General features: G+C 42.6%; 1 protein-coding gene across 3 annotated transcripts in view; it reads right to left on the bottom strand.

The window, feature by feature from the left end:
* Positions 1 to 17,523, bottom strand: part of ADHFE1 (alcohol dehydrogenase iron containing 1) — a 300,399-nt gene that overhangs the window by 64,594 nt on the left and 218,282 nt on the right. For all 3 annotated transcript variants that reach the window (XM_069220269.1, XM_069220270.1, XM_069220271.1), the window contains 2 exons: positions 1,650 to 1,748; positions 268 to 346 (listed from right to left, as the gene is read on the bottom strand). In XM_069220269.1, the coding sequence (XP_069076370.1) occupies positions 268 to 346; positions 1,650 to 1,748 (178 nt within the window). The remainder of the gene's footprint in view (positions 1 to 267; positions 347 to 1,649; positions 1,749 to 17,523) is intronic.

The raw sequence follows: 17,523 nt of genomic DNA, 5'->3' as shown, positions 1-17,523 counted from the left end.
TTCTAATGCCTTGATTTATTTTGATGTTGTTTATATGTATTCTCAAAAGCATTCATATTAGTGAAACTCACTACTGCAAACTGTTAGATAGAAATGATTAAAGCATTAGAAGGACATTCTCAGCTTTCAATTCAGTTTATTCGGGAAGTAGAACCGTATCTTACCCAGGATACACACTTAAAAATGCATTAAGTCATTTGAAATAACAAATTGACGTGTGTTGCGGTCTAACCCATTTGTATACAAAATGTAAACACAAAACGTTACCACTATAGGATGGTCCACGAGGTAGTCCTTTGCTTTGAAGGTCCTCACTAACCCAGAGATAGGATAAGACATGCCGTGGCTAGAAAAAAAAAAAGTAGGTGCCATGATATGGATGTGTTCTCTTTCAAGGCTCAAAGTAGATATTCGGACCCTTCCAAATAATAATGTAAATGCTAATCTTGTCTCACATTAGAACTTAATCCTTTCATACTAAAAGTTTTGTATTTTAAAGTATTAGCCAACCACGGAGTGGAAGTCAAAAAGCATTCAACTAAAACTACATAAAATAAAAATAAACATTAAAAAATATATAAAAGAATCCACCATAACCTATTTATGCTCGAGACTACCCTGACACTTGAAGCAACGTATGCATCTGGTAGAAGGGCATTTCATACCCTCTGATAAGAATTGCATCTGTCATTTCACAGGCATGATGCTGCATTCTAGACTTATATGTTTGAGATTCCCAAAGTGCTCAGATTAGCCAGTGCTAAACAGTAAAGGATTCAAAACAGGCATGCGAAACATGCAGAGTACCATGTATGCTAACACGCTTCTTTCCCCGTGAAAAAGCTGCTACATACAACCTTTCGGTGATCTATATTAAGCTATGGAGTGGGTATAAATCAGTCAGTTTAAGATGTCATCATTGTCATAGTAGGGCAAAGAAGTTGGAAGAGGTGTGACACATGAAACCTTGAATTGCCTAATGTGTAGAAATAAATACTATTCTTCTCAACTAGAATTCAGAGGATCATAGCATTATCCACAACATTTAAAGACTGTGGTGTGGTGGCTTAAAATATCTATACACTGTTCCTTTCACTGCTGAATGGAACGCGGGGATTTGGATTTAACAACGTTCAGACCTCTATGGATCAATCATTATACATTTCTAGTGCTTTAATACTAGAAGGGTGTAAAACAGTGGCCAGGTGCTCAGTGAAACGTTAGCTCGATCCAGCTTATGTGTTAGTAGGCACCTTTGCTATATGGATCACTTGTGCCTGTGAGGTGGGTTAATCTCTCCCCGTGCCTGGAAAGTGGTGAAGGCATCATTTTGCTAATTTGTTCGGCTAGTTACATCTCCTGCTTCACTAAGTGATACTGAGGGGACCACAGACGAGGTTTAACTTCTTATCTTCAGTAAAAGATTCAAGTTTTGCTACAGTAGTCAGGTGGTGACATATGACAGTGACGTCTCATTACCCCACAGTTGTCCTCCAGCACTTGGTAGGAACAGTCCATTAGAAGAGGTCAAGGTCACAAGATTGAACCTTTTATCTATTTTATGTAATCCAGCAACATATAACTTAGAAATCTTGGCCCACAGTAGTAGGAGACCCAACATTTACCTAGTTTAAGGGATATGAACTTACCACAGATGAACACCAGCATTTCCAAAGCCAATGCCAGCAAAGGCACTGGCCAGATGCATGGCAAACCTTGCTTCACGGTCATCTGAATTCTTCACAGCTCTGCAAAAACAAACGTTACAAAATTTAAAAGGAAAACAGAAATTAATTTGTTTTGATTAAATATGTGTAGCTGTCCACAAGATTTTACTCCTTACAAGGTTCTCGTGAAATCAGCAACCCCTGCATTTATGCCCAATTTGTTTAAAAAACAAGAACTAGAAAACTATTAGATTAAGGAAATACAGGAGAGAAAGCAATCTTGATCAAAGTCTAAATGTCATACCCTTTACATGAGGGCAGCCATTTTAAAGGAGTGCCCCAAAGTATGCTTACAAGTGCGTTTTTGTTTGTAATATGCTATAACACAGATTACATTAGGGTGATTTACAAACTATGGGGATTAAAAATGCCAAACCCTGTTAATTAAAGGTTCTGTCTTAGTATCTCACAGAGTATGGATATAGGCATGCACTAGTGACAAGATGGGGATTACCAGCCTAATAAATACAGAAATACATTTGATCATAAGGCAGTGGCGAATCAGGGATAAGGCAGTGGTGAGTGTAGAGTTTGTCACAACTGTGGTCAGGGCCTGCTTTAGGACTGATGGCACCCTGTGAGACAGTTTATTGTGGCACCCCCCAGACCATGACCCCCTCCTCGGTTTCACTCACTACCACCCGGCAAATTTGCTCCTCATCTCCCCATCGCTCCCCTTTCACAAACATTTATGTGTTTTAAAGCACTTGTACAGGCTGGCTTTACTAATCCACTCAGCTAGCCACTTAAAATATAGAGACATATTTAAGAGCCCCTAGCGCCATTCTAACGCCACATTAGTGTCATTTTCTTTTTTTAACGCTAATGTGGCGTTAGAAGGCTAAAACGCTGTGCCATATTTACAAAGTGGCGCAATGCATGCATTGTGCCACTTTGAATCTCTTTGCGCTACATTATACCTGCCCCAGGCATAATGTATGCGAAGGTAGCATTCCCCCCCCGTTAGGGGTGGGGAGGCAAAAAAATGGCACAAAGAAATCTGACAGATTTCTTTGCGTCACTTTTTTCCTGCCCTTTTAACGCCTGCTCAGAGCAGGCATCAAAAGGAGGCTTCTGTTGGTTACAATGGGCCTCTGGGTGCTTTGTAGGATTAGCATCAACTATTTTTATGCTAATCCTGCAAAGCGCCTGATTAGCATAAAAAATTCAGACACTAGTCCACTAACTACCGCCATGTTGCGCCGTATTTTAAATACAGCGCACACATGGTGGCGTTAGGGGAGCACTATGGGGCGCAAGAAAAGTGGTGCAGCATTATATGCAGCGCCACTTTTTTCAAATATGCCCCATAGGGGCATATTTAAGAGCTCCTAGTGCCATTCTAAGGCCACATTAGTGTAATGTTTTTTAAGCAAATGTGGCATGAGAAGGCCAAAAACGCTGAGCCATATTTACAAAGTGGCGCAATGCATGCATTGCACCACTTTGTAACCCTTTGCGCTACATTTTGCCTGTGCCAGGCATAATGTATGCAAAGGGGGCATCACCCTTTGCATCATTTTTTTGGCCCTCCCTAACGGTGGGATGCCCCCTTTGCATACATTATGCTTGGCACAGGCATAATATAGCGCAAAAGGTTACAAAGAGGTGAAAGTCTGAGGCACTGCCCTGTGATGAACTGGAACTGATGGGCAGTCTAGCCAGTCTCAAATTAGTCGCTAATAGTATGGCTTCCAGTTGTACCGCTAATGCTTGTTGTGGAGAGGGGGCTCTCCTCACAACTGTCAGGATAAGTAGTCCATGACGGGGAGGACGTGAAGTACAACGTGCTTTCGGTTAGGGTGGATCCCTCAGTCTCAAATTGCAGCAGTCTGGGAATTGTTTTTTGATCCAGTTCCACGCTAATTCAGAGGTTTTGAAAAAATGAGTAGTGTGCTCTTGTATTATTTTGAGTTTGTCTGGAAACAATAAGGGATAATTGAGGCCAATGGATTGTAGTTGCCGTTTAATTTCTTGAAAGTATGCATACTTACGTTGGACTGCAAGTGTGTAATCAGGAAAGAGCGAAATTCGAGAGTTACCCATCTGGCTAGGAGGTTTTTCACATGCTGCTTGGAGTAACACATCACAGTCTTTGAAGTTGAGGATCTTGGCCACTATAGATCTTGGGGGTGCTCCAGTAATGGGGTGTTTTTGTGGGAACTCGGTGTGCCCTTTCTACAGTGAAAAAAGGACGGGCGACCTTTCGTTCCTTCTGGGAATCCCAAGATCCTTATATTTTTTCTCCATGTCCTTCCTTCTGCATCCTCTACTTGTTCCTGATGATGATCCACTTGACACCTCAGTTGAACCATTTGTGCAGTGTGGTCTTGCTGCACTGGGGATAGAACAGAGAGCTCCAGCCCGTTAGTTTTTACCCGATCCGCCAGTTTTCATTGGTCACCTTTTAGCAGGCTAATGTCAGTTATTATGGTCCCTAGTCTTTGTTCAATTGCTGGTCTGGAGTCTCTGATTTCCAGCAGGATAAGATCCAATTTATCAGCGGTGGGGGGTATCCCCTGGTAGTGGGGTATTTCTCCTGGGAGTCTTATTAGACAAGCAGTCCGAGGGTGTGGAGTGTGGGTGTGAGTGAGTCATTTGTTTGTCTCCTTTCATCTTAGTGCGCTCCATGTGTACAGATATAAGGGCATACGTGTTGGCTTGGTGAGCGGTGTATGCTGTGTTTGCGGCCTAACTGTTGTCAGTGGTGGGGCTGTCGCACTGTATAATTGGCACCCACATCTGGGGCAGTTTGCGGTACAATTGTGAACACAGAGTCAGGTCTCACCAGCCATGGGGTCACTCTGTTATGTTGCTCACTTTTGTCCTAAAAAAGGTATTGTCGCCAGTGTTATTACGAGATGGATTCTGCGAGATGGTGGTAGCACAAGGTCTCACAAGTTTAGGAGCTTCTACCTTTCATAGTGTTTGGTGTAAGTGTCTGAGCCTCATTGTTTGTTTAAAGCGTGAGTCTCCCAGTCCAGCAGCAAAGTATCTATTATAAAAGGCAAAGCTTGGGTAAGTGACCAGGATGGGCCAAGTTCATCTCAAGGGTTCTTTGTTGATCCTCAAGCACCTGGAGTGGAACAAATCTGAACAGCACCGCAAAATCCCTGAACGCAGGATATCTCTTTCCACATTTTACTTATATCCTCTCAAACATGTCACAAATGAAATACAAAGTTGACACCAAACAGGTCAGAAAACTATACCTTTCTGGATAATAAACTTCCAGAGAGTTCCACAAATGAACTGCTAAAAGAAAGGCTCACAGCTGAGCCTTCCTCCTTATTGAATCCTTCACTGCCAGACCTTCTCCTGACAGTATGTAAGACAAAGTTTGCTCACCAGCAAAAAAGAAACACAATGTACATAAATAATAACTGCCTCAGAACTGACTTTTGCAAAATGTAGCCCAGTTGAAGCTCCACTCCTGTAAATGTAAAATGTTCATATTTGTAAGGGCTTCCCATTGAAGTTTAATTTCTGTGAATCGAGCATCAGTCTAACACAAATATCCCAGACCTAAGCCTTGACTGTGTTTTGAAGTGTCAATGGATTCCTTTCGACAGGATGGAAGCCTAACACACCATGGTAGTGGCATGCTTCATCATTTGGACCCTGCTGAAACCAGCCAGTTAGATCCTCATGCAAGCTAGAACCTTAAGTAGTGAGCTCTCTGTTGTTTGGGTAATAAGGGTACCTATCTAATGTGAGGCATCCCTGGTGATGTGGGGCTTGCTATGCGGAAGGGGTAAGGAATGATATTACAAAACTACGTTGCCTATGGAGGATAAGTGAAACTTTATACAATTTCCCAGGAGGTAGGTTCTTTCCTAAATTAGGTAAATGGGCTTACATTAGGATTGTGGTAGATTCTCTCTGCCCGAGTACGGAAGTGAAAGAATAAAAAATGAAAGAAATACAATTACAACCCGTCAGCTCCATTTTGAATGTGGACTGACTGTGTCGCAGATATTAATTTTGAAATGCCCTCCAAATGAGGAAGAGTTGCCTTAACTTGCTGTTAAGGGAATGGATCTGGACTACGCTAGTGCCACTCGGTCCCAGCCAGAAGTGTGTCTCTTCAAGCCAGCAAGGAGACCTAGTCCGGATCCCATGGCATGCACAACCAGATGGCAAGGCTGCCCTGGAATTTCAGATGAGGGCTCATTTGACTCTTTAAGCCCAGGTAGGCCTCCTGAAGGTCAGCCACAATTGCTCAAATCTCATCCACTATCACTCGGTGTGCATGGATTAAAGAAAGGCAGATAGCCTTCCTCTGAGGGACATCCGGACGTACTCCCCTGGGTGGTGTGACAGCCCGTGCTGGCCTGCCCCAGTCCCCTAGAGGTCGAGTGGGCCACCCTCTCCCAATGAGGGCTCATTTGACTCATTGAGCCAGCCAAGGCTCCAGGAGGTGGATACATTGGCTCAAATGACTCTGTCTGTCACTCAGCATGCACGGATTAACAAAAAAATGCAGGTGGCCTTCTTCTGGATTAGTAGGGGTAAGCCACCCCGTGGCCTGACCAGAGTGGAATGGGCCGGGTAATGCTAGTCCCAGATGATGTCTTGCCACTCTGTCACCCTACTCGACCCAGCACATTTCTGCAGCAGGCTGGAATGACGGTATTGTGAGGTGTCCCTGATACTTCTGCATCTTGCTCAGATTGTGTCTCTGCCTACCTCTCTCTTTCACTGTTGCAGAGCAGGCTGGCCCAACCAGTGCCATTCTGTTGATACTCTTAAGCTATTGTATCCTGTTGAATGCAATTATTTTTAGATTCATGGTACCTTGGTTTATGAGTTTAGGGTTTACCGTTTCAGACCAAGGGCCCTTGCCCATTGCCTTCCACTAGGCTGTGCTCACAAGTACACCAGGTCGAAACGCTTACATAGTGCTTTTTCCTTCTTTCTAGCCCTTTTCTCCCCCTGTGCAGTCATTTCAGATTCTGGCATTAATTACAGATCTTATTTGACTGAAAGGGGAAGGAGTGGAGTTAGCATCGTATTCCATGGCCTAAATTCCATGGAAATCTAAACAAGGGATTGGCAGCAGAGCCTGGCCTCTGACCAGGCCCTTCTTTCTGTTTTTTTAATTCTTTTTTGGATTCATGGATCCTGCATCTACATTAAGATCTTTTTTAATTTTGATCAAAGGGGGCTTCCTATGAGGCCCCGCCACATGTGCCTGGGAGTCAGAGTATTCTCACACCGCCCCCTTATATGCCCTTTCCTAACTTTTTTTTAGGACTCTGGGACCAAGCGCCAGATGTACAAACTTTTGTTTTGCGACTCGCAATTTGTGATCCATTTTGGAATTGCATATTGCTAGTTGCAAAATAAAATGTACAACAGTGTTAAGTACACTGTTGGCGATTCCCAAAGGGGTGGCAAATGACCTACCTCATCAATATTCATGAGGTAGGTGACAATTTGCGACCCCAATGGAAATGGCCGCACTCACAGGGATGGAGGCCTGCTGACGACAGCAGACCACTATGTCTGTGACTGATTTTTAAATAAAAAAGTTTTTTTAAATGCAGCCCGTTTTCTTAAAGGAAAACGGGATGCATTTCAATCAAAAAAATGAAAACTTTTCTTTTCATTTTTTCAGAGTAGGCAGTGGTCCGTGGGACCACTACCTGCTATGAAAAAATATTTTCACTTCCATTCACAAGGGGAAAAGGGTCCCCATATGTGAATGGGTTAACTAATTAGAAATTGGTGTTAACTGCAGTTGTTTTATTACCGCAATTGTGGTCACAAAACAAACATACATGCCACTGCAACTCGCAATTAAGAAGGGACGCCCTTGAAACATCCCTTCCTAATTGTGAGTCGTAATCCCCTATTTTGCGAGTCGGTATTTGCATGCCAGTTCACAAAATAGGAATGGTACATTAGGAAAGGCCATTGCACTGCGGGCCCCAAGTCCCTGAATCCTATAATGGTGTCCACAACATTTTTTGGTCGTTTTGCAGACAGCCAGTTTTACAGTTTTGGATCCAAATGGGTGCCTCCAAAATGGCCGACAGCAGAATAAACTCCCTTTGCCAATAAGATTGGATTATTATAAAAAAAATTAAATTTGCAGATCCCGCAAATCAGATCCGTAGATATCTATAAATTGATCTTCCAGATATACCAAAAAACGTACCTTTATTGCCCAACATTAACAGCACTTCAAACACAATTTTTTTAAACACTATTGAACAGGTTTACACCAAATCAAAACAAGAATTGGCAAAGCCAGTTGGTATTGCTCATACCTGACATGGCCTCTTCATTCATTATTATTGCGTTTGTGTAAGTTAATCTCTTTATGGATGTCTGAATGCTTGTGTTCAGTTGCATGTATGATGCATTTGGTGATGGTGATGGTGAAGAATTATAGAGATGAATGCACAAAATGAAGCATGATGTGACAGTTCAGGTGCCCATATCAAGTGCACGGTGAAAATAATTGAGAAACAACAGAACTGGTGGTGACTTCGGAACAAGTGAAAAAACTGCAATTATTGGCCATGAAATAGAAAAGCATAATTGTCTAAGAGAACAAAATAGCTAATGATAAAAACGTATATTAGCAAAACCACAGCTAGCACAAACAGAAATCCACAAAAATACAATGTGGTGTTTAAGAGATCCACAAAAATACCATGTGGTGTGTAATTTTCTTGTCTTTTATATAAAACATCATAATCAGCCAGTTTTCAAAATGCCACATCATGTAGCTAGCGCCCAACAGCCTTGCCTTTATCTGTGGTGTCCCAGTGTCCATGACTAATGGAAAGCCAGTGGAATTTCACATGGTCCTAATATTTAAAGCACCACTTGAGCAAAAAGTCTGATTTTAAGCTAATCACTTGCTCCTTCCATTTATTAGCACCGTTACGAAGGATGGGAGTACTCAGAAACGGTGCTGCCGGTGACCAGCCAATATTGCATGAGTTACTTTTCAAATTTTCTTTCTGTTGTAACGAAGTACAGGGTTATTTTTAAAATAAAATGGCAGTTTGAGTCCCTTCCTCTTGCTATAATAATAAAAATATAAATACTAAATAATACAATTATTGTCCTGGGACAGCAGCAACACGAGTTTTCTAGTCAATCAACCATGTAATAAGCAGAGTAGTCCCCTCTACTAGAAACATAGTCTCAAGCCCCTTTCCCACCGAGCTTTCATCTTAAGGCAGGAACCGGTATTTGTTTGCAGTCTTGCAAAACGTTCAAGCTCACTCTCCTAGAGTGTGTGAAGTGTGGTCACAGTTGACAGTGGTCCAGGGAGAGGTGAGCAACGACTGGTGTCGGACTGAGGGCTTATTTTGTTAAGTAGAAATGTTGTGGCTCCAGTAGGCACAATACATCGTACCGGACATTGAATACTGCACTGAAGACAGAGATATTGTGGTTCCCGTAGGTACTGTGGAGCTCTCAGTAAGCATAATAGTGGGGCTTGGGTTCTGAACTGCGTCATCATCAATTCATCGCATCCCTCAGGCTGTCAGGAGTGACCTGATTGACAATTGAACAAACAAAATGAATGGGTGTAAGTGAGAGGCTAATGGATGGGTGAATTGCTGCCTCAGTGAGATAATTGTGTGTGAATGAGTAACTTACTTTATGAAGATTAGTGGAACGCAAGAAGGATTAAAACAATGGCTGAACATAAATGGTGCATGTACATTTATAGTTTAACACATGCTTGTTGGCATTCATAACAGAGGATAATTTTTTTATGACTGGGTGCTTAATTTTTGGAATACAATTGGTGGCCATGGCTTTGCCTGCAACTCACGCAAGATTACTGGAGCTGTTCTGCCTGGAGGAGCCCTAGACTCCTCCCCAGTCCTACACCACCCTGCCCAGCTAAGGAAGGTGGCTTACAGAACCTGAGGGATGCATAAATCAGATTGAGCCACACCGGCCATTCGGCACTACAGTCATCTGGCTTGCCAGCCAGTTCTTCGGTTATCTGGCTGGATGGCAGGCGACCAGATGGCCTGGCTGGGCCCAGTGGCTAGATAACCTGGACAATCCGGCAGCTAGAGTACCCATGACCATGGCATCCTATGACGGCCAGAGAGGCCACCCACGCACTCTTGGGTCTGTGCTCAGGAGGCTCCTTCCTAGAGCTACACACCGGCTTGCCTCCTGACGACTCCTGTGGTGTCCGCCCCAGCCATGTGGCTGTCCTGCTGATCTGCGCAGGATTATACCTCAGTCCCTGTATCTGTATTCATTCTGAAAATTGATCTCAAACGAGCTTTTGCCCATCTGCTCCGCAGGAGGTTTCTGTCCTTCCTGAGCACACCTTGGGACACCTGCGCGCTATTGTGTGGCAGGTGTACCACCCAAGTTAAACTCCCCACTTGCCACTGTCCTTGGAGCGGGTTGCTTGCCTGCATGGGGCTGAGTGGACAGAGCAGTCGCAAGGGCACTGGTTGGGCCAGCCTGCTCTGCAACAGTGAAAGAGAGAGGTAGGCAGAGACACAATCTGAGCAAGATGCAGAAGTATCAGGGACACCTCACAATAGAAGCTGTGACTAGCTGTCATACGACTCTGGTACAGTGCAGGAACCGAAGAAGAGCAACCTCCAATAGCAGAGAGTCCCGGAGCTAGGATGACTTGGAGTATTTGAAGTCAGAGCAGGGATTGCGGAATGGCACCAAGCAAAACTGAATATCTGTGGAAGGCAGGGTTAACCTGAGCTTCCCTAACCAGCAGAGGAAACAAAAGGAAAGCAAAACAAAAAAGGTGCGGGGAACTGAAACCCTGCAAACTATGGAACCAGAAAAGAGAACCCGTCAACTATGTTTGCCCACCAAAGTGTAATGCAGAGGCTATTATTTAAATCTTCCCAACTCTAATGACAAGGAAGTGTCCAGTACCTTCCATCTCCTTCCAAAATATTCCAGCTTTTCCAGAATATTTCGGCTCTTCCAGAATGTTCTGGCTCTTTCCACCTTGTGCCAGATGTGTGCATCTATTTTACCTTGTGATTCTACCCTTCTTCACCTTCCCAGCAGCCAATGAGCAGTGTGCCACAGTCTTCCAGATTGGCCCATAACAAAGTGGTATTGTGGGGTCTGAGAAATGTGACTTTGGTCCTGTGACATTGGACATGATGCCAGAGGAGCCTGAAGTCCAGGATTCCTGTCAGGTGCAGTGGGTGTTAACTGCATCTGGCTGCTGGGCAGAGGCCTACAGCCAACCCTGCCTGCTGCCTATGGGCTTTGCTGTGCACAGTAAGGGCTGAATGACTGCAGAACACTTGGTGCACAGATCTTTTAGATAAAGTAGATGATAAAAAACACCTCAAAAAGTCACGGAAAAAACAAAGGTTGAAGTGGAGGTATGGTTGGCTGTGTAACCTTAGGAATTTATCTAAAAACCCAGGTAAAGTTCAGTTATGGTTTCTAATTAAACCTAAAAAACGCCTCTGAAATGTGTGCAATAGGGTTACGGCCACAAACCACAAAGGGCACAACAGCCTTGCAAACCATAACCCGCTCACCAAATGCAATGCTCATGACCTCACAATATTTATAGCCATAAATTGCTACAATTAAAAGGAAAATGTAACTAAATAACAACATATACTTAAACCAATAAATAACAGTACATTAATATCCATCCCTTTCTAAGTGGTATGTAAAACATGATATGTTATTTGAAATTGTGTTGCATTAAAGGTAAGGGACAGAGCATTGCAACTGATGTCCAAGTAATGGTTTGCTATTGTGTGAGTTATGGATTGTGGACTACAATTTGTTAAAAACGTAATTGGGACAGCCCGGTCTATTTTAAGTCCTTTTACTGACTAGACATTGCCATCATAATTAAATTCCCAAAGACGGAAAATGCCCCTTGCCCCAACAGCTTTGTGCCAGAGTTTTATTTGCAATTTTGAGACATAATTTGGCCCTTGTTCACAAAGCTTTAGACACCTTCATAAATCAGGGAGTCTTCCCTTATTGCATGAGCTAAGGCTTCATTTCTCTTACCCTAAAAGAGAGTAAGGACCTGCTGGAATGTAGAAGCTACCTTCCAATATCCTATTTTATGTGGATTTAAAGATCCTCATGAGAATGACTGAGGTCAGGACCCAACTTCATAACTAACATATAGCTCACGCACATCAGGTGGGTTACATTACTTTTGGATCATCAACTGATAATCTGAGGTGCTGTATGCATGTTACATATAAAGTCCCTAGACTGGGTAAGGGAATATTGGTTGTATTCATCAATGAGAGAAAACATTCAATGGAGGAACCAATCCATTTTGCTATGCACTGTTTAAAAATCTGGCTTAAGTTGTGAATTGGTTTCCTAAATGCATTATCAACGGTGAAATTCATATCTGACCTGGCATTGCAGCCTGTTATCTTGGAAAGGGTCACCAGGCAGGACTGCCCACTTTCACCCCTTGCTTTTTGAGCCTCCACAAACATTGAGCCCAACGGGGAATCTACCATGAATCCAAGTGAATAATAGAAAAATATGATTTTTTTTACAGCAATAAAATACATTGGTGCAAGACAGCTCTTTCCTCTCTTGAATGAGCCACTGGTCTAGGTGATTCTGAATGAGATGCAAGTGTAAGTGATACTGTCACTGGGCCACTTAGGAATTGAGCATAGCCACTACCTGTTGGGCATTGTGAAGGAAAGTTTTGGCAGACTGTGGACAAAGATTTTCAAGATAGATAATTTTTGCTGAGGATAAACTACTACTTCTAAGCATAAATCTTCTGCCAATCCCTACTGTAGCGAAATAGGTTCTGCCCATGTAATCAATCTGGATTTTTTGCTTTTGGATCTCCTGATTTTGGACTTTTTACAGTGGGTGATCTACCAAGCCAGGCGCCTTTCAGCCCATGTTTATGGGAGTGCTACCTGGGGCTATGAGGACACATATTTTACAAATAGTGAAGTATTCCTTTTTGTTTTTAAAGACAACTCAACTCCTGTCTCTCCCCCACAGTACCTCAGCATATACAGCTCACAAGGAACTTGGAGTGAATTAAATTTCTATGTCCCTGTCCTCCACCCGCTACTCATATGGTTATCTGTCTGGGTATCAAGTGAGCCATTCCTTAACAAAGGCATCATAAAGAACCGTTTGAAACTGGATGAGGCACATCATATTGGATGGCTGAATGATGTAAAATCAATGTTTTATGCTATAGGGTGACCAGGTATATTTTAAAACCTCGAAAGTATTACCAGATTATATTTGAAGTGGACTAAATCTAGCTTTATTACCTATACAAAAGATAGGAGGGAGTTGGGGCAGTCAGTGAAACTCACAGCCAGTGCACAAGCTCTTTTGAAACTTACCCCACATATCGAGCCATATCTGGTGATATGGCGCAGCACAAACCATCAACATCTTTTGACCAGATCTAGGCTAAGATACACTGCTGGCTCACAGTACTGAGAGGCCGGCATCAGTTTGGTGGCCTGGCACCCAGTGGGAGAAATTCAACTTCAGTACAAGACATGTTGCACTTTATACTAACCTGTGGGATGTATGCCCACCTGAGTGCTAAATTTATAGCTCTGCATACAAAGGGTTTACATTTCACTCAAGCGAGACCAGCCTTAACATTTTTACAGTTATGGTCTACAGATCATAATTGTTTTTCTGTGGCTAGTTTTCTGAGGGAGACTGTGAAACTGAGGCTATCAACGAATTGTTAATAGTCCTAAATTGTGTACACACTCTTCCTGTACAGTTTTAGATTATTCTGATGTGTTTATTCAATGTATCTGGATTTTTAGATGACTTTAATGTTTTATTTTCATGTATATTTATTGTGCCTGCATGGTTTATTTTCTTATAAATCGAAATAAAAGAATGATGAGTGACTGTGGGTAAGCCTCGTAACTTGTGATTCACTCATGGTAAACACATGGTAAATGGACTGTCATGGACATTTATTGACTGTTATATTTGCATGCTAGTGAATGGTGATAACTAGCCCACACCACCTATCCTGATGAGTAGGCCTTGGACTGTTCTGCTCTGAGACAATCATGTTGTTTGTTTCCCAGAAAGGAGGGATTGAGGGCACCTTACTTGTTCAGGCCACACAAATAATGGCCCATTTCCTTATACCTACTAAATATTTTCCTCTCTGCTGACAGACCTTCTGTGGCAGAGTGGAAAGATATAGATCTAGATGCAGAATGAAAGCCCCTGAATAAGACCATATAGGTGGAACCACATAAAATTCAACGGAACCTTCCACCATCACCGCTCCAGACATGTAAGACAAGGGATCCCAGGCAACCACAAGCCAAAAAACTTGAGTTGTAGGGTACTGGACAAAACAGAATTGCAAGCACTTAATAAAGAACTGGGTTTTGTCTCCACTTGTGAAGGAGATGAATTCACTAACTGTACAGAGTTGGCAGGTTTTTTTAGTGAGATCTCTTAGAATTGTTTTTTAAAAACCATAAAGGATATTGCTCTGGACACACTGGCTTGAAGAAAAAAGTCACCTTTTAACCCTCCCCACAAGTGATACCTTCAGATGCTCATACTTTTCAACACAGTCATCAAGGAATTAGAAAAGGTGAAAAATACTCACAAACCTCCATTTCACAATTGTCCTATAGTCAAAGATCTACAGTTTTCTTCCTTAATCCTTGAGGGAAAATCTACCAAAAGAATAATTCCTTCTCATCAGGAGGAACTGTTCTGAACGATTAACCTATGAAGACTATGAGCACAAACCTACAGAACAATTGACAGATAGAGCCTATCCTAAACAAATGATGAAGCCAAGAAGATGGCTAGGGATAATAACTGTTCAGCCCTTTTAAAATTCATACCAAGGACTGATCAGAAAGACTGGTACATGTAAATACGTACCCTGGCTTTTCTCCAACAAGATTAAAAAGACCATCAATAAGAATTGGCACATTTTGAATACTGGCTGATTAAAACCTGGGAAAGCCTCTGATTGCTTTTAAAAGGAGCAAGAACTTGAGATATTTACTGGTACATAACAAACCTAGACCTACTATCTCCGTGGCACTCCCACCCTCTATCGAACTTACCAAAAGCAGTGAACCATTATTAATGTGGCGCTTGTGGTATTTACCACCCCCTAGCAACTATGTGGCAACTACGTAAATGTAACAACTATAATAGCACAGGTTATGATTTAGTGTCTCTGTGGTCTAAGATATGTAGGCTTGACAACCCACAAAATCAGAACCAGGATAATAGAAACCATAGCACAATAAGATGAAAATGTTTCACCACTAAATTGGCTTCACATTTCCTGACATCTGAACACCTTGAATAGAAGGTAGGGTGGACCATCACTGAGAATGAAAATGTCACTTACCCAGTGTACATCTGTTCGTGGCATCAGTCGCAGTAGATTCGCATGTTCTGCAATAGCTCGCCATCTGGTGTTGGGCCGGAGTGTTACAAGTTGTTTTTCTTCGAAGAAGTCTTTCGAGTCACGGGACCGAGTGACTCCTCCTTTTGTCTCCATTGCGCATGGGCGTCGACTCCATCCTCGATTGTTTTTCCCCGCAGAGGGTGAGGTAGGAGTTGAATTGTAGTAATAGTGCCCATGCAATGGAGTGACTAAGTATGCACTTATTTAAGGTTGAGATGATACATATATAAATAATTGAAGGTAACTTCCAAACTGCTACAGGCTCCCGGGGAGGCGGGTGGGCACATGCGAATCTACTGCGACTGATGCCACGAACAGATGTACACTGGGTAAGTGACATTTTCAGTTCGATGGCATCTGTCGCTGTAGATACGCATGTTCTGCAATAGACTAGTAAGCAGTTATTTCCCCAAAAGCGGTGGATCAGCCTGTAGGAGTGGAAGTAGTCTGAAATAATGTCCTTAATACAGCTTGACCTACTGTGGCTTGTTGTGCGGATAACACGTCTACACAGTAGTGCTTGGTGAATGTGTGAGGCGTAGACCATGTGGCTGCCTTACATATTTCTTGCATTGGGATGTTTCCTAGAAAGGCCATGGTAGCACCTTTCTTTCTGGTTGAGTGTGCCCTTGGTGTAATGGGCAGCTGTCGTTTAGCTTTAAGGTAGCAGATTTGGATGCATTTAACTATCCATCTGGCTATACCTTGTTTTGAAATTGGGTTTCCTGCATGAGGTTTTTGAAATGCAATAAAGAGTTGTTTAGTCTTTCTGATGTTCTTTGTTCTGTCAATGTAATACATTAATGCTCTTTTGACATCTAATGTATGTAGTGCCCTTTCAGCTACGGTATCTGGCTGTGGAAAGAACACCGGAAGTTCCACTGTTTGATTTAGATGGAACGGTGAAATAACCTTTGGCAAAAATTTAGGATTGGTCCTTAGGACGACTTTATTTTTGTGTAGTTGTATAAAAGGTTCCTGTATAGTAAACGCCTGAATCTCGCTTACTCTTCTCAGGGAAGTAATGGCGATGAGAAATGCCACCTTCCAGGTTAGGAACTGTATGTCGCAGGAGTGCATGGGTTCAAAAGGTGGACCCATAAGTCTAGTTAGGACAACATTTAGGTTCCATGAAGGAACAGGTAGTGTTCTTGGTGGTATAATTCTCCTAAGGCCCTCCATGAATGCTTTAATGACTGGTATTTTATATAGGGAAGTTGAATAGGTAGTCTGCAGGTATGCAGATATTGCTGCAAGGTGAATCTTAATGGAAGAGAAAGCTAGGTTAGATTTTTGTAAGTGAAGCAAGTAACCCACTACATGTTCTGGAGTTGTGTGTAATGGTTGTATTTGATTAATATGGCAGTAGCAAACAAACCTCTTCCATTTACTTGCATAGCAGTGCCTGGTGGATGGCCTTCTTGCTTGTTTTATGACTTCCATACATTCTTGGGTAAGTTGTAAGTGCCCGAATTCTAGGATTTCAGGAGCCAGATTGCTAGATTCAGCGATGCTGGATCTGGGTGTCTGATCTTTTGGTTGTGCTGTGTCAACAGATCTGGCCTGTTGGGCAATTTGATGCAGGGTACCACTGATAGGTCTAGCAGCGTTGTGTACCAGGGTTGCCTTGCCCAAGTTGGTGCTATCAATATGAGTTTGAGTTTGCTTTGACTGAGTTTGTTTACCAGGTAAGGAAGGAGAGGGAGAGGAGGAAAAGCGTAAGCAAATATCCCTGACCAGTTCATCCATAGGGCATTGCCTTGGGATTGTTTGTGTGGGTATCTGGATGCGAAGTTTTGGCATTTTGCGTTCTCCCTTGTCGCAAACAAGTCTATCTGAGGTGTTCCCCAGAGTTTGAAATAAGTGTTCAGTATTTGGGGGTGAATTTCCCATTCGTGGACCTGTTGGTGATCTCGAGAGAGATTGTCTGCGAGTTGATTTTGTATCCCTGGTATAAACTGTGCAATTAGGCGAATTTGGTTGTGAATTGCCCAATGCCAAATTTTTTGTGCTAACATGCTTAACTGCGTGGAGTGCGTCCCTCCCTGCTTGTTTAGATAATACATTGTTGTCATGTTGTCTGTTTTGACGAGAATGTATTTGTGAACTATTATTGGTTGGAAAGCTTTTAGTGCTTGAAAAACTGCAAGAAGTTCTAGGTGATTGATATGCAGTTTTGTTTGATGTACGTTCCATTGTCCTTGTATGCTGTGTTGATCGAGGTGTGCTCCCCACCCTGTCATGGAAGCATCTGTTGTTATTACGTATTGTGGCACTGGGTCTTGAAAAGGCCGCCCCTTGTTTAAATTTATGTTGTTCCACCACAGAAGCGAGAGGTAAGTTTGGCGGTCTATTAACACCAGA

Source organism: Pleurodeles waltl, chromosome 2_2 (assembly GCF_031143425.1).
Source record: "Pleurodeles waltl isolate 20211129_DDA chromosome 2_2, aPleWal1.hap1.20221129, whole genome shotgun sequence".
Classification (NCBI taxonomy): domain Eukaryota; kingdom Metazoa; phylum Chordata; class Amphibia; order Caudata; family Salamandridae; genus Pleurodeles; species Pleurodeles waltl.
This window is presented reverse-complemented; position numbering and strand designations above follow the sequence as displayed.